General features: G+C 34.9%; 1 protein-coding gene across 1 annotated transcript; it reads left to right on the top strand.

The window, feature by feature from the left end:
* The first annotated feature begins 12,995 nt into the window (after positions 1 to 12,995).
* On the top strand, positions 12,996 to 16,991 carry LOC145137484 (sulfoquinovosyl transferase SQD2-like). Its single transcript, XM_079071614.1, has 11 exons — positions 12,996 to 13,689; positions 13,949 to 14,015; positions 14,385 to 14,455; positions 14,821 to 14,938; positions 15,021 to 15,094; positions 15,188 to 15,243; positions 15,546 to 15,629; positions 15,754 to 15,841; positions 15,976 to 16,053; positions 16,159 to 16,215; positions 16,336 to 16,991. The coding sequence occupies exons 1-11, from the start codon at positions 13,358 to 13,360 to the stop codon at positions 16,844 to 16,846; spliced, it is 1,536 nt and encodes a 511-aa protein (XP_078927740.1). The 5' UTR covers positions 12,996 to 13,357; the 3' UTR covers positions 16,847 to 16,991.
* The last annotated feature ends 1,525 nt before the right edge of the window (positions 16,992 to 18,516 follow it).

Here is an 18,516-nt window from a genome sequence, read left to right as displayed (position 1 = left end):
AAAACATCCGTTCAACAACTAGTTCAAATAAACAAATAATATATAAACACATAGCACGTATTTTATAAAGAATACTTCATATCTATGTGTTAGAAGAAAACGAATATACACTCACTTGATAAGATGATGATCGGACAACACCTTGTCTCTTAAAACAATCGTTTCCGATAAAACCGGGATGTTTTCTTGAAAACCAGGCTTCTCGCGGGCAGAGTTTCGGCTCGGAAACTTTACTTCTCGGGATCCTCGGGGCTTCGGGACTTGCTTCGGGTCTCGAGAATGATACCGGGGCTTCGGGGTATTTTTTGCACGCAAATCGAGGCAATAAGAAGTGAGAGAGAAGAATTTGAGCACCAAAACTCGGCAGCCCACGACATTTATTTATAGGGTGCTGAACCCTGATTTATGCTGGGCGTAAATCCTAATTACGCTGGGCGTAATGCCTCTACAAGCAGTACGCTGGGCGTACTCTTCGGATAAGCTTTGGTATGCGTGCATCGAACTTCAAAAATTCATAATTTTTGTATACGAGCTCCGTTTTTGACGTTCTTTATATCCACGCGTAGGTGAGACTATGCTCTACAACTTTCATTTAGACTCTGTCGGTTAATTTTGACTTTATTTTTATTATATTATTTTTAGTAGGCCGGGACAGGAAAACTCCGTTATAAAATCATAACTTCTTCATCCGACGTCCGTTTTCGTCTGTCTTTTTACCGTGAGACTACTAACGACGAGATCTTCGATTCTCGTTTAGATTGTTTTGGCCAAATATCACTCGATCTCAATTTCGAGATTTGAGCTGTATACCGCTAAGTCGAAACTTCGAAAAATCATAACTTCCTCATACAAAGTCAGATTTAGACGTTCTTTTTATGCACGCTCTCGGTTTAACGTATTCTACGACTTTTGTTTAGATCACTAAGGCTAGATATCTCTCTATCTTAAATTCGTATTTTACGTCATACAGTGTCGTGCCGATTCTGTCGCGAAACTTCGACAGGTCATAACTTCTTCGTTATAACTCGGATTTCGGCGTTCTTTATATGTACGGAATCCTTGTAACATATACTACAACATAGTTAAGATTACTCCTTCTAAATAATCTTCCATAAAAAAGTCATTTTTGATGCTTATCGTCTCTAAATTGACTAGCCCGGATATACGGGCGTTACAGTCGACGAGTTGGATGCTCCAACTCGTCGTGTAGAATTGATCATGCCGCATGGATTATGAAGCCTACTCGACGAGTTGGAGGGGCCAAATCGATGAGTTGAGTCTGTTTAGTGAAAACCCTAATTTTCGGGTCTTGCACCCTATTTAAAGAACTTATAATCCATTATAGCCTCCCTCATCGTCATTTCAACCAGAGAAAACCCTAGATCGAGCTTGGTACCCTCTTGAGTGTGTTTGAGGGCCTAAAAGGTGACTTTTGAGGAGTTTTGAAAGGAGACTTGAAGATTGAGAAGCTTGGATCAAGAAGAAGGTTGTAGATCCATCACCTCCAGTGTATTGGCGATCAAACTGAGGTATAAAGTTAATACCTTGACTTCTTTATACTTAGATCTTCTATTGGGAGTGTTTATGGCCATTTTTGGGACATTATGAAGTCATTCTCGGGTTTGAGCTTGTCACAAGGACATGGTTTCAGATCTGGACTCCTCTAGGCTCCTATAGTCATAAAGTCATCAACTTTATCAAGCTTTGGCCCTTCTCCATGCCCTAAACCCCTTCTTAAGCTTAGTTTTGGGTGTTTTAGCCTTGCGAGGCCTTGTATGCACGTAAAGTTAGCAACTTTAAGTAATAACTTCATCCTAGGAGGTTGGATCTGAAGTTTGGAGCATTGGAATCGATTGGAATGAGCTTAGTGTGTAATGGCATCCAACTCGACGAGTTGAGTCGAATTTTCCCATTTTTGGATTCATAGTGAACTCGACGAGTTGGTGGGACAACTCGACGAGTGGTTAGGGTTTTCCCCCCGATCTTTTGGACACTGAACGGGCTTGACGAGTTGGCCAACAACTTGGCGAGTTGACTCGAGTTTTCGCGATTTACTGAGTTACGAAGGAACTCGACAAGTCTATGAGGTGCACTCGACGAGTTGACTATTGACTTTTGTTGACTTTAGGGTTTTGGTCTAGTTGTGGACTTTGGAGGCCATAGAGGGGTAAAATAGTTTTTTCCCCATTTTCTAAGGTTATTAGAGAGACTTAGCCAACATTTTGAGGATGTTGATATTTGATTTTAATTAGAGATATATGCGATATATGTTAGGCGGAGTCTAGACCAGCAATTCGAGTACGTGATATACTTGCTTTACCTTGCAAGGTGAGTCTTCTAACTATACTTACGTGAGTGGTAATATTGTGTGACCGGAGGGTCTTGCCTGAGTTACCGACCAAAGGGTCTTATGTGCTTATACCGAGTTATGTGATATATTACGCATTTTGTCTTTGTAATCTATGTTGTATATCATTCTGTGCATTATTAAGTTAGGACCAGAGGGTCCAAACCGAGTTGTGAAACTCGAGGGTCTTCACTGAGACACATGACCGGAGGGTCCTTATCGAGATATAACCATGAGAGGCTAATTATTTGTGTGTGGTATTTTGGGGAACTCACTAAGCTTCGTGCTTACCGTGTTGTGTTAAATGTGTTTCAGGTACTTCTGCAGATTCCGAGAAGGCGAAGGCATGATTGTACACATCTGACGGCTTATGGAGATTTGAGGATTTTGGGATACTCTGATATTGTTTTGATAATAATTTACAATTTATGTGATGATTCGAATTTATGAGTAATATTTTGAGAATTAAAAATGAAAATTTTGTCTTGAATTTTGAGACGTTACACTCCGTGACACATACTACTGTATTATGTCGTTACGAAAAATCAGAACTTCGTCATACAAAGTCAAATTTATGCGTTCTTTTTATACACAATCTCATATTCATGAGGACTTCGACTTTCCTTTACTTTACTTTGGCTAAAAAGAAACCTATCTCCGGTTCACTTTATATTATGCACATTTTCGTATCGGGTTGAACACGAAATTTAGATAAATCATAACTTTCTCATATGAAGTCAAATTTGGGCGCTCTTTATATCCACATGCTCTTGGTTACGGTCTCTACGACTTTCTTTTAGATTATTTATCATGAATAATCTTTTATTTTTACACTTTATTTTATTGCTTAACGATAACTTTTATATTACGGTTTTCTACAAATATTATATAATCCTAAAATTTTGTTCATATGACATGTATACGATATATATTTATTAGGTCGTAACGCATATGAAGAACAATTACTATATTCAAAAGTTTTAATTATTCGATAAAATGTATAATTATTATTATTATACCTTAAACGTCTAACCCGAATTTGCGGGCGTTATAGATTTTGTAATAACTATTAATTAAAAGAGGGGGATTTTAGTTTGTTTTTGTAAAAATCTAAGTTTACAAAAAACAAGTAAAAGATGCAACATGGTAAGTAATGAATGATATGAATCAATAAATATGGGGTAATCAACATTGACATTTTATCACATAGAAAATTAACTAATTTATCATTATCATTTATGGTGTAATACTTGTGACTTAATATAATTTTGTTATAGAAACAAAAACTTGAATCCTCTAGATTCTTTTGAATTGATATGGTGGCTAGAGAAGCTTTTAACATACTTTTTTTTTATCAAGGTCTTGAATCATATGTAACGCCCGCAGATTCGGGCTAGTCAATTTAGAGACAATAAACATCAAAAATGAGTTTTTATGGAAGATTATTTAGAAGGAGTAATCTTAACCAAATGGTAGTATATTTTACAAGGGTTCCGTACATATAAAGAACGCCGAAATCCGAGTTATAACGAAGAAGTTATGGCCCGTCGAAGTTTTTCGGCAAAACCGGCATGGCACCGGGAGACGTAAATAGTGAATTTACGACGGATGACTTTTTAGCCTTAGAAATCTAAGAAAAAGTTGTAGTATATGTTAAACCGAGAACATACAAAAAAAGAACGCCCAAATCTGACTTCGTATGAAGAAGTTATGAATTTTCTAAGATTTGGCATAGCAGTGCACGGCCCGAAACTCGAATTTTAGATCGAGCGGTTTTTGGCCTACACGACCTAAATGAGAATTGAAGATCTCATTAATAGGAACTCAACGGTAAAAAGACAGACGAAAACGGAGTCCGTATGTAGAAGTTATGAATTTTACGCGGACATTTAACAGTATAATCTCCTCGTACTGTTAAATTTAAGATCGGTCGAGAATTAGCCGACGGAGTCAAAATGAAAGTTGTGTATCTTATTTTTACCTACGCGTGGAAATAAAGAACGTCGAAAACGGAGCTCGTATGCGAAAGTTACGGGGTTTAGAAGTCGGCAGGGTGCTGCTGCAAAAAGGGTGACGTGGCACAATCTTGGCCATTGCTTTCTCCCCAAGGCTTGCCACTAGATGGTGACATGTGGCACTAATTTCAGCCATATTTCACCCTATAAATACAACCCCTTCCACCCTCATTTCTTCACACCTCCACCATTCTCTCTCTAAACCTCCCAAAACTCCCCTAGCGCTAGAAGAAAGCCCCGGAGCGCTCGACGGCTCCGAGAAGAAGAGCTTTCGGCTCGGAAGTTCTGCCCTTGCAGAGCGCGGCTTCTAGCCAAACCCCCTCGTAGGTAAGATACGCCTACCTAATTTTTAATATAGCTCTTATTTAAATATAGTAACGTTATTAGGACCTTATAATAATTATTTGAGCTATTATTATGGGTTATATAAGTGTCGTTATAATATCTTTTTAACCACTCGCAGTACGGGGAATCCGGTTTGAAGGGCCGCCTGGGTTGTTGGATTTCAAAAGTGTTATATGCCAAAATGATCCTGCCCTCCGGTGTTTTATGTCTGGCCCCTGTCTGTACATAGTGGTTGGAAAATATTGTTTAAACGCTTATATAATAATAATAATAATAATAAGACTAATAATTAGTCACGGTAAATATTAGACTAAAATCTAGTGGTAATAATACTAGGTTTTGTCGAAGGAAATTATTTTAAAGTAAACGAAGCGTTGTCCGAGTACCGAGTCACCACCTTATCAAGTGAGTGCATAGTTACTTTCATCTTACACATAGATATGAAGTATTTTATATAAATTACGTGCTATGTGTGCATATAACCTGTATACTTGCTATCTATGCTGGATGAATGATTTTATACATGTTTTAAAGAATTTAAATTGTATATGTATTTTGTATCTACGAATATGTTGGGTAAAACATGGGTAGATGAATGATGAGAGATGAAAGATGATATGGGTGAACATTGGCAGCTATAGACTTAGTGCCTAATAAATAACATCGGCAACTATGGACTTAGTGCCTATTGGATAAACGTCGGTAGCTATGGACTTAGTACCTGATAGATAAACGTTGGTAGCTATGGACTTAGTACCTGATAAATAAACGTGGGTAGCTATGGACTTAGTACCTATTAGATGAACACTGGTAGCTATGGATATAGTACCCGATGAATGAACTTTAGCAGCTATGGATTTAGTGCTTTACGAATGAGCATTGGCAGCTATGGACTTAGTGCTTGTCTTATAAACCCTGGAAGCAAGAGACTTCGGAATGAATGAATGCAGGATAGATGACTCTTAGGGTAGACCCTTAAGAGTGAGGAAGATAATGGAGATGGGTAATTGGGTTGATTGTTTGATGTTTTAACATAAAAATTAAATTATTGTGGGTTGAAAACCCTATGTACTCACCAGGTTTCCCAACCTGGCCCACTCAAGCTTATTTGTATCACAGGTGTCGATATGAAGCTACTTTACACTGAGGGATTTAAAAGAGATGTAGATCACTAGTGTAAACGAATGTAAGTTCTGTTTATGCTTATGTTTCTGTATTGACGATGACATCCCAAATGTTTTAAAATGAATAAAAATACATTTCTTAGGAAATGCTTTGATAACGTATTTATCATGTTTTTCTGGGAACAAATCCCTCAACATTTTTATTAAAAGAGGGACTCTGATTTTTATAAAGCATAAACAAAATCGGTCTTTTTGGCCGTGAAAAAATGGGGATGTCACATCATATAAGCATTGTTCATGAAAATTGAGTAGATTTAATATATAAGAATCATCAAATCCAAAAAGAGTCAAAAACTTACAATACCATTTACATAATTAACATAACTTCATGGTTTTAAAATGAAATGAAAACATCTGCAAAAACCATTTCCTAAAAATTGTTTTGAAGATCTGTTGCTTATAAAAAAAACAACTAACTAATTAATTATCATTTAAATATTTGAATGCTTGAACAAAAACATTAGAATGAAATAGAACTTTAAGAAGAAATTACATTCATGGATCTAGAATCACTATTTCGTAAAATATTCAAATTCAAGCTAATGTTTATGGATTATATCCAATTTTGATTAGAGAAGAACTTAGCCACTCATGAATTAGAAAGAAAAAAGGAATTAGTGTGCAAAACATCAATACTAAAAAAAATATAAAAAAAGACTTCCAAAGCTCTAAGAAGTGGTTTGTTTGAGATCCTTTAAAAGTAACACTAACCATACTCCTTATTGTTCCTAGAAAAAAAGATAAAAATACATTTGTAAGCCACATAGGTCGTGTAGGATAAAGGCATAAAACTCATGTAACCGTGTGAAGTTTTTTCTCCATCCATTAACTTGCATGCGGAGGTCCATTTCATCTTGATCTTTCTTGATTCCTTGTCCTCACTTCCATATATTACTAAGATCCGAAATTTATCCCAAAAATATAGTCCAAAACACTTCAAAAGTAAACCTAAACATCATAAGGAGTCCTTCATCACATCCCTTAGCCCAATTAATCATCCAAGTCTTGAAGATACCCACCATTATCTCCATCATCTTCTCCAAGCTGAAATATGTTCCAAGCCCATAAGAATGTCACATGTCTCTCAGTTGACATCCGCTCTATTTGAGTCTTCTAAAAATCTACAATTTAAACACATACACTTGAAAGTACCCGATATGGCTATAAAAGGATATACAATAAATTATGTATGATGGTTTAACTAAAAATGAATGAAAATATGCTAAATAAATTATGAAAAAGTAAATAAAATGCAACTACAAGGATCGTAATTCTACAAATTATGTTTTGAATCTGATTAAAAACCTTTGAAATGATTTAAATCAATTAAATCAAAAGATAGGTGTTTCATTTTCTCTTCTCTCAACTTCTACCTTGTGCTTCTATGTTTATATTTCATACCATATTGTATCGGATGAGAGAGATGGATTCGTATGTGTTGATGGTTGGGATGAATGGAAGTAAGAAGAAGGAGAACAGTTGATGTGGCATCTATGTGTCATGTGGGTTGTGATGGGTGATAATGATGGAGTCCATACACCCTTTGTGCATAATGGGAATGCTAAAGTGGCATGCATGATTCTCTCTATCTCTAAATATTCTCATGGCAATATAAATAGTGTTATATGGCCAAAACTCTCTAAGCAAAGAACTCCTTATGATATATATAATGTCTACACATTTAAATAAGAACATTAGTTCTCCATACCAAAGTCACTTTTGGCTCGACCCGAATGACGAGAGGGTTTAAAAAAAATGTTATCGTGCTAGGAAACACCTTCCACAAACTTTACCGTACCGAAAGCGGAAACATTGTTGTATACCAAGCATCATACAAACTGTCAGGGCTGGCCCTTATCATGTGCAGAGAGAGCGACCACACAAGATCGGTGCCTTATAGAAAGTCCGAATTTGTTTATATACAATAGTATTAGTGACGGATTAGTGACATAATAGTGATGGAATGTGAAATTTTTTGTGACATAATAGGTACTTCTGGATCTAAATGGAAGGGTCCAACATGATGACGCAACATTCACTCTCCAGCACTTTCCGCATTTAGCTATTTTTTACTCTGATATTTGATACAATATAATGTAATGGATTTTTGGATGACTAATTATGATTGGATGTCTATTTTCAAAGGTGAAAAATTGTACCTGGGTTTTGGGCAGTTACACACTTATATTAAAATCATGTTCATGAAAGTAACTTTGCACTCAATTGATTTAGGTGGAAGACTCGTGGGAAAGTCAACTCTCTGACTGACACTTTAGATTTTCCTTTAAAACGACATAAATACGAATATTACTAAGCTTTAGTGTTCGTTCGTATTTATAAAGTTCAACTGTTATAATGTTTTTATCATATATATCAATAATCCCAAAAGAATGCTGAAGTATAGCTGGTAAGGAACAACCATATAAGATCGTATTAGATGTAGGATCTGTTTCGTATATAGAGATACAATGTTTGTAAAATCCACTTTAAACACCTCACATATCTAGCCTAGATATCACTCATGTAAGTAGATCGATCAGTATAACGATTGATATTACTGATAAATCTTATTTATAAGTTCATAATAACAACTACGAACATAAATATAAGTTATACTTAAAGTATGATAAGCATAACTCAACTTACATGTTGTTTAGTGATAAACTTGGAAAGCCGCAAACATAACTACGACACCAAACACTTCTTTCTTTCCATCGTTGTAACACTTCGTCGCGAATACTTTGGGGCTCAAAAGGCTAAAGTTTTAGAGAAAGAAACCTAAACATGAATGAGCATGGAATGAGGGAGGCTTGGCTCACTATTTATAGACTTCTCGACATAGGGCGTGCCACGTCCGGGGAGTAGCGCCCAAGTTTCGCTCGTATCTTCCGCATACGAGCTCTGTTTTTTGACGTTCTTTATATCATTGAATTTGTATCGACGAGTAATACAACTTTCATTTAGACTTGGTTAACTAATTCACATTTTATTTCAAATTTACAAATCTGTGCATATTTCGCCGCACCTAAAGAGTAGGGACCAAGTTTCGCTCATATCTTTCGAATACGAGCTCCGTTCTCGATGTTCTCTATCTCAACGGATTCGTAATTTCATAAATATCAACTTTTGTTTAGATAGTTTTGTCTAACGAGTGACCGATCTTTATTTCATACTCTGTGACGCATACTACTTTATTATGACGTTACGAAAAATCAGAACTTCGTCATACGAAGTCAGATTTAGGCGCTCTTTTTATGCACAATCTCGTATTCATGAGGACTTCGACTTTCCTTTACTTTACTTTAGCTAAAAAGAAACCTATCTCCGGTTCACTTTATATGATGCACATTTTCGTATCGGGTTGAACGCGAAATTTAGATAAATCATAACTTTCTCATATGAAGTCAGATTTGGGCGTTCTTTATATCCACGTGCTCTTGGTTACGGTATCTACGACTTTCTTTTAGATTATTTATCCTGAATAATCATTTATTTTTACACTTTATTTTATTGTTTAACGATAAATTTTATATTACGGTTTTCTACAAATATTATATAATCTTAATATTTGTTCATATGACATGTATACGATGGATATTTATTAGCTCGTAACATGTATGAAGAACAATTACTATATTCAAAAGTTTTAATTGTTCGATAAAATGTATAACTATTATTATTATACCTTAAACGTTTAACCCGAATTTGCGGGCGTTATAGTTTTTGTAATGACTATTAATTAAAAGAGGGGGATTTTAGTTTGTTTTTGTAAAAATTTAAGTTTACAAAAAACAAGTAAAAGATGCAACATGGTAAGTAACTAATGATATTAATTAATAAATATGGGGTAATCAACAGTGAAATTTCATCACATAAAAATTAGCTAATTTATCATTATGATTTATGGTGTAATACTTGTGACTTAATATAGTTTTGTTATAGAAACTAAAACTTGAATCCTCTAGATTCTTTTGAATTGATATGGTGGCTAGAGAAGCTCTTAACATACATTTTTTTTATCAAGGTCTTGAATCATATAAGCATTTGGTTCATGAAAATTGAGTAGATTTAATACATAAGAATCATCAAATCCAAAAAGAGTCAAAAACTTACAATACCATTTACATAATTAACATAACTTCATGGTTTTAAACTGAAATGAAAACATCTGCAAAAACCATTTCCTACAAATTGTTTTGAAGATCTGATGCTTATAAAAAAAACAACTAACTAATTAATTATCATTTAAATATTTGAATGCTTGAACCAAAACATAAGAGAGACATAGAACTTTAAGAAGAAATTACATTCATGGATCTAGAATCACTATTTCATACAATATTCAAATTCAAGCTAATGTTTATGGATTACATCCAATATTGATTAGAGAAGAAATTAGTCACTCATGAATTAGAAAGAAAAAAGGAATTAGTGTACAAAACATACATACTTAAAAAATATAAAATAAAGACTTCCAAAGCTCTAAGAAGTCTAAGAAAACCGTTATCAACAAGCCCCCTACTGGTTTGTTTGACATCCTTTAAAAGTAGGGAAAATGACTCTTTAGGGTAACTAACTGTTGCGTTTGTTTTCATTTGGTCCCTTTCCTTTTTTTTGTACTCAATATATCATCGAACTTGTTGTTTGTGTTCACCATAACCCTTTTGACCGACTTTTGACCTGTGATAGCCGGTCAAAGGGTTATGGTGAACACAAACAACAAGTTCGATGATATATTGAGTACATAAAAAAGGAAATTGACCAAATGAGAACAGATGCAACAGTTGGTTACCCTCCTGATTCATTTTCCCTTTACTCATTTACAGTAAATCTCACGTCATCTCCTGCTGATATTAATGACTTTATGAGATTCATTCTTGCTTCTCTTCAAAACATAACCCACGAAATAACATTATTCATACATGTACAACTTTGTAATGCACTTGAATACTTATTAGGGCAATCTTGACTAAGCAGGTGCATTTAATGACTACATTTACTTTTCCAATCAAATGATTTATCGTATCATGGATTCTAGACAAGTCTACAAACGAGTGAAATCACAAGTGCTGTGATTTTTTAGTTTACTTAGCTTTAAGATCGAATTCATGAGATAAGATACAACATCAATATGTACAATATCATGTAGCTTTTGCAGACACATCACCATAATATACATTGTGGTATACGTTTATACTGATAAATATACCTCTCATACACAGTCATATCCTTTTGCAGAAAGGTGTTGACAGCTAACCACAGTAAGAATAACATAGACCTTGTTTTAACGAAGTTACCCATTCGAAACGCTTTTCATATACGTTATGGCCAAAGAAGGTTGTCGTCTTTGATAATTTTGCAACTTTAATTTCATTTAACTTTTCAGGGAAAATGACTCAAGAGGGTAACCAACTGTTGAGTTTGTTCTCATTTCGTCCCTTTCCTTTTTTTTTGTACTCAGTATACCATCGAACTTGATGTTTGTTTTCACCATAACCCTTTGACCGGCTATCACATGTCAAAAGCCGGTCAAAAGGGTTATGGTGAACACAAACAACAAGTTCGATAGTATATTGAGTACAAAAAAAAGGAAAGGGACCAAATGAAAACAAAAGCAACAGTTAGTTACCCTAAAGAGTCATTTTCCCTTAAAAGTAACACCAACCATACCCCTTGTTGTTCCTAGAAAAAAAAAGATAAAAATACATTTTTTAAGCCACATAGGTCATTTGGGATAAAGGCATAAAACTCATGTAACCGTGTGAAGTTTTTTCTCCATCCATTAACTTGCATGTGTAGGTCCATTTCATCTTGATCTTTCTTGATTCCTTGTCATCACTTTCATATATTACTAAGATCCGAAATTTATCCCAAAAATATAGTCCAAAACACTTCAAAAGTAAACCTAAACATCATAAAGAGTCCATCATTACATCCCTTAGCCCAATTATTCATCCAAGTCTTGAAGATACCCACCATTATCTCCATCGTCTTCTCCAAGCTGAAATAAATTGTTCCAAGCCCATAAGAATGTCACATCTCTCTCAATTGACATCCACTATATTTGAGTCTTCTAAAAATCTACAATTTAAACATAGACACTTGAAAGTACCTGATATGGCTATAAAAGGATATACAATAAATTATGTATGATGGTTTAACTAAAAATGAATGAAAATATGCTAAATAAATTATGAAAAAGTAAATAAAACGCAACTACAAGGATCGTAATTCTACAAATTATGTTTTGAATCTGATTAAAAACATTTGAAATGATTTAAATCAATTAAATCAGAAGAGAGGTGTTTTATTTTCTCTTCTCTCAACTTCTACCTTGTGCTTCTATATTTATATTTTATACCATATTGTATCGGATGAGAGAGATGGATCCATACGTGTTGATGATTGGGATGAATGGAAGTAAGAAGAAGGAGAACAGTTGATGCGGCATCTATGTGTCATGTGGGTTGTGATGGGTGAGAATGATGGAATCCATACACCCTTTGTGTATGATGGGAATGCCAAAGTGGCATGCATGATTCTCTCTATCTCTAAATATTCTCATGGCAATATAAATAATGTTATATGGCCGAAACTCTCTAAGCAAAGAACTCCTTATGATATATATAATCTCTACACATTTAAATAAGACCATTAGTTCTCCATACCAAAGTCACTTTTGGCTCGACCCGAATGACCAGAGGGTTTAAAAAAATGTTATCATGCTAGGAAACACCTTCCACAAACTTTACCGTCCCGAAAGCGGAAACATTGTTGCATACCAAGCATCATACAAACTGTCAAGGCTGGCCCTCAACATGTGCAGAGAGAGCGACCACACAAGATCGGTGTCGTCTAGAAAGCCCGAATTTGTTTATATACAATAGTATTAGCGACGGATAGTGACATAATAGTGATGGAATGTGAGATTTTTTGTGATTATTTATTCTTACTGCCGGAAAACTTAGAAGAATGTAGGGTTTTTTGATTTTTTTACCTATTATTGCTAATAGAGCCAAATGCACAAAATAAGGAAATAATTGTTTTTAATTGGAAAAAAGAATATTTTGTTTCAAAACGAGTGAAGCCCGATATCGTTAACTCTGTCTATCTCTCCGCCCATTTCTGTTTGTTCCGCTTGGCTTGGTTCGGATTGCACACGATAAGAAAACACACACATACACACATGTGTCATCATCGATCGCAATGGCAACCCGTCGTGGATGGGATTGATTGATAGTTCATACATAGCTCCATCTTCATATGGGGCCATAGCCTCAGCAATAGCAGCTGCAACAGCATATGCTGTTTCTAAACCTTCCAACTTATTATTCGCCCAATTTCTCCATCACCACCGATAGGAATATCCCTTCATCCATTCCAGATAAATCCTCTTTGATTCCTTTCCAATTCGCCCAAATAAAACCCCCAATTTGTCTACTCACTAGTTACTACTCGCCACCATCATGCCAACATATTCGCTCTCGTTACACCCTTCTCTTTCTCTTCCATCCTCCTCTGCATCTTCTTCCTCATCTTGTTCTTCCATTGTTACTACTTCAAGAATTTCATGTTTCAATGCCTTTGAAACAAAACCCATCTGCTTTAGCCCCTTCAAGAATCGGTCTTTTCATTATAAACGACAAACAAGAACACCGATTGTAGTTTCTTCAGCTAATAAAGGTACAATTGAAGAGTTGAGAAAAGATGACGAAGAGGGTCCTCCTTCTCAGGTTGAATCGGAGATTAGTTCTAAACCTAGGCGTATTGCTCTCTTTGTTGAGCCCTCTCCGTTTGCGTGAGTCTCTCTAAATTTTTACAAATTTTGATATTTCCAATTTGGGTTTTTGGTTTCTTGAACTGATTAACTGCGATTAATCTACTCCGCTTTGATTGTTACTTGATAAAATGGTGAAACTGTAAATGTGGATAATCCGATCATATTTGTAGATGCCAATTTCTCTTATTGTTTTGATTTTTCCTATATATCAAATTCATTCTGTATTTCATCTCTTAATGGATATATTGTCAAGCTATTTAATCTCTTTGGATTGCAGGTATGTTTCAGGGTACAAGAATCGATTCCAAAACTTCATTAGATATCTCCGTGAAATGGGGGATGAGGTAAGATGTAGATCATGAAATTATGTTGTTTGTTACATTTCAATGCTAAGAATCCAAATCATCAAATATCAAAATCCTTGCTTTCTATGGGGTTGAGTGTAACTTTAAAACTTTATTTGATTGAGGTCAAGTTCTTTCTTTTTCACGACAATCATGTGCAACTTTTTTGTTAGGTATTCAGTTAGGTCCCGTTTGTTACATGAAAATTACAATTTTTCAGTGTGACAAATGCAACCTTAGTTGAATATTTGAGTAACATGATGTAATTAATATGTATTCTATAAGTAAAAAAAAAATATGGAACATCTTTCAAAAGTATATATATATGCTTTGAATCAATTAGTAAACTTATATAATTCACTTGTATAGGTGATGGTTGTAACTACTCATGAAGGGGTGCCTCAAGAGTTCTATGGAGCCAAATTGGTTGGCTCTAAAAGGTTGACTCCCTTCAATTTTTTATTTTATTTTATTTTTTTATTTGTTAGAATTCATGGTTAATTTAGGCTAAAGGTAGGAACTTTATCACTTTAGTACACGTTTTAAACTTTATTTAGCATTAAAAAGATGTCTAAAATGTCCTTCAATAACGTTAAATGAAAACTTCTGCAATGTTCAATTACCCCGTTTCTTTCTTATTTTCATTACATGTTGTTGGGATAAAGTGCTATTCGAATAAATAATGTTTAAACCTATTTGAGAAAGCTTCATTTCTATGACTTTCTATATTAAGACATTCTTTCTGTATTAAGTCAAATACAAATAGAAACACCCAATAACTTTATCTTGATTCTTTCTCATTTAGCTTCCCTTGCCCGTGGTATCAAAATGTGCCACTTTCTCTTGCATTGAGCCCAAGAATAATCAATGAGGTTAAACAATTTAAACCGGATATCATCCACGCATCCTCCCCGGGTATTATGGTAATATCACACTCTTGTCTCTCTAAATTCTTGAAACCTATAACATTTGTTACATTGATAACATTTTTGTTGTGAATTATAGGTTTTTGGTGCACTTATTATTGCCAAAATGTTGTGTGTTCCTATTGTGATGTCTTATCATACACATGTACCCGTGTAAGCAAAACTACATCCATTCCTCAAAAGATTCCTCAAAGATTCAATACACCCTTCATTCCATATGTTTAGTAATCTCTTTTGATAATGCAGTTACATACCAAGATACACTTTTAGCTGGCTTGTCAAACCAATGTGGTTGATTATAAGTATGTAATGATGCTTCCTTTTTGCTTTTTATATTCGATGATGAGGATGACAAGGGCATTTATGGCTTTTGCACAAACGAGAGATCAAGAGCGAGTCTTAAAAATTGCATTTTTTGTTTGACATCTGTCTCAGTCCCAGTCCAATGCATGCCAAATGCAGACATTTGTCTTAGTCCCAGTCCAATGCACGCCAAATGCAGTATAAGACCGTTTGTTTTGTGATTTGTCATGTAGTCTTTATGTTTTGGAGTCTTTCTAACGTTTTGGCTTGTGAAATGACGGATTTACCCTTCTCCTATCAGAGTTTCTTCATAGGGCAGCGGATCTCACGTTAGTGCCATCGGCTGCTATAGCAAAGGATCTTCGACAAGCAAGAGTAACAGCCGGTAAGCCTTGGCTAAATAAACCCTAAAGATCTTGATTTTTAAATTTGAATTCATATAATATTTTGAATTTAAATTATTAAACAAATGTGTTATAAATTATCATGAGTTTGTTTTACTTTTTCAGCTAATAAAATCCGTCTTTGGAATAAGGGCGTTGACTCAGAAAGCTTCCATCCTAAGTTTCGTTGCCATGAAATGCGAGTTAGACTAACGTATGATTATAACTTTTTGCAAATTGTAACAAATATCAACATTCTCTCACTTAATTACCAATTTAGTCCCTCAACTTTAAAAATCTTTATAAAATATACATTATTTTGATGCAATTTTTTATTTTGTCAAAAAGAAATGGCGAACCTCATCGCCCATTAATAGTACATGTTGGACGCCTTGGTGTCGAGAAGAGCTTAGATTTCCTTAAAAGGTATCTTTTCTAATTCTTTATTATTATTATTATTATTATTATTATTATTATTATTACTCATATATTTTCATGAAAATAGATAAATTCTTTTTTTATTGTTCATAGTGTCATGGAAAAGATCCCGGAAGCAAGGATAGCTTTCATTGGAGATGGTCCATTTAGGTAAGATGAACTAAACAAATCATATATAATTCACTTTTTATACCAACTTTCAAAATCAAGAAATCAAAATTTGTAACTTTATAAAAACAAATAAAATAATATTTGTTTTTGTTATGTTAGGGAGGAATTGGAGAAGATATTCATAGGGTTACCAGTAGTATTCACAGGGATGTTACAAGGTGAAGAGTTATCTCAAGCATATGCAAGTGGTGATGTGTTCATAATGCCTTCAGAATCAGAAACCCTAGGGTTTGTTGTCCTTGAAGCCATGTCATCCGGGCTGCCCGTGGTAGCTGCCCGAGCTGGGGGTATTCCTGACATTATACCCGAAGATCAGGAGGGCAAAACCGGGTACCTTTACACCCCTGGAGATCTTGAAGATTGTTTAAACAAAGTGATTCCACTTTTGCATGATGCTAAGTTACGGGAAGATATCGGGCAGGCTGCCCGAATGGAAATGGAGAAGTTTGATTGGCGGGCAGCTACAAAAGTGATTCGGAATCAACAGTATAATGCTGCAATATGGTTTTGGAGGAAGAAGAGAGCACACCTTTTGAAACCTGTTCAATGGCTGATGAAGATTTTTTTCTCAATTCAAATGCAACATAAGTTAATGGCTGGTGATTTGTGATTGTGATTGGGATTTACTGATTTAATTTTTTTTTAACTGTGATTAAGTATATTATAATTATATGATATAGTTTGTAGGAGGTAAATTGTTATATATATTGGAAATGTTAAGAGATATGGTATCATATTTGCAGATTGATTGTTAATATGCGTCCTACTTTTTTTTTTCTTGGTCGATCTAATTATATATCTTCTAAAAACCAAAGTCGGTGGCCCTGACTTTAGATTTCAACTAAGTATAAATTTGCGATTTTATAAATTAGTATATGTAATACTCTTGGTTCGACTATTGAATAAGTTAAATATTCACATCATAATAATGAAATTAGTTGGAGTGTTTATGAGTAATTAAGGTGTCACCAAGAATTCAATAGTTGATGATTATGTTTCGTCCACTAGGAGCTCATCATTTCTTTTGTCAAAATAGTATAAATGTTGAGTCAAAAGTTTATTGTATTTTTATTGTATTTTACATGTGATAGCCGGTCAAAGGGCTATGGTGAACACAACAACAAGTTTGATGGTATATTGGATAAAAAAAATGATCAAATGAAAACAAACTTAACAGTTGGTTACCCTCCCGAGTCATTTTCCCTTACTCATTTACAGAAAATCTCACGTCATCTCCTACTCATGTTAATGAATAATGATTTTATGAGATTTATTCTTGCTTCTCTTTAAAACATAACCCACGAAAGAAAATTATCCATACATGTACAACTTTGTAATGCACTTGAATATTTATTAGGAGAATCTTGATTGAGCAAGTGCATTTCATGACTACATTTACATTTCCAGTCAAATGATTTATCGTATTATGGATTCTGAACAAGTCTACAAACGAGTAGAATCACAGGTGCTGTGATTTTTGAGTTTACTTGGCTTTAAGATCGAATTCATAGGATAAAATACAACATCAATATGTACAAGATCATGCAGCTTTTGTAGACACATCACCATAATATACCTTGAGGTAAACGTTTATGCTGATAAATATACATTTCATACACAATCATATCCTTTTGCAGAGAGTTGTTGACAGCTAACCAAAGTAAGCATAGTATAGACCATGTTTTGACGAAGCTACCCCTCCGAAACGCTCTTCATGTATGTTATGGCCTAAGAAGGTTGCAACCTTCAATACTTTTGCAACTTTAAATTCATTTAATTTTTTGGGGAAAATGACTCAGAGGGGTAACCAACTGTTGAGTTTGTTCTCATTTGGTCCTTTTTTTGTACCCAATATACCATCGAACTTGTTGTTTGTGTTCACCATAACCCTTTGTCCTGCTATCACATGTGATAGCCGGTTAAAAGTCGGTCAAAAGGTGTGGGAGGAGGCGCACAAGCCCAGATTTTCGATACACCCTGGAGCCACCAAGATGTATCGGGATTTAAGACTTAGTTATTGGTAGTTGTGCATGAAGAGAGAGAGAGAGAGAGAGAGAGAGAGAGAGAGAGAGAGAGATAGCCTGATATGTTGAGAGGTGCTTGACCTGTCGGATGGTCAAGGCCGAGCACCAAAGACCACATGGAAAGCTGCAACCATTGGAGGTTCCCATGTGGAAATAGGAACATATTAATATAGACTTCATCACCAAGTTACCTCGGACAGCTAAGGGATTCGACGCGATATGGGTTATAGTGGATCGTCTGATTAAGAGTGCCCAC

This window comes from Lactuca virosa, chromosome 9, assembly GCF_052849685.1.
Source record: "Lactuca virosa cultivar CGN04683 chromosome 9, Lactuca_virosa_CGN04683_v6, whole genome shotgun sequence".
Classification (NCBI taxonomy): domain Eukaryota; kingdom Viridiplantae; phylum Streptophyta; class Magnoliopsida; order Asterales; family Asteraceae; genus Lactuca; species Lactuca virosa.
The sequence above is the reverse complement of the archived record's forward strand: the minus strand, read 5'-3'. Positions and strand labels throughout refer to the sequence as shown.

Excerpts from the sequence above, each read along its gene's own strand:
- LOC145137484 (XM_079071614.1), top strand. The coding sequence starts at position 13,358 with ATGCCAACATATTCGCTCTCGTTACACCCTTCTCTTTCTCTTCCATCC. Across the intron at positions 15,842-15,975 it reads GAAATGCGAGTTAGACTAAC|AAATGGCGAACCTCATCGCC; the intron begins GTATGATTATAA and ends TTTGTCAAAAAG. Across the intron at positions 16,054-16,158 it reads AGCTTAGATTTCCTTAAAAG|TGTCATGGAAAAGATCCCGG; the intron begins GTATCTTTTCTA and ends TATTGTTCATAG.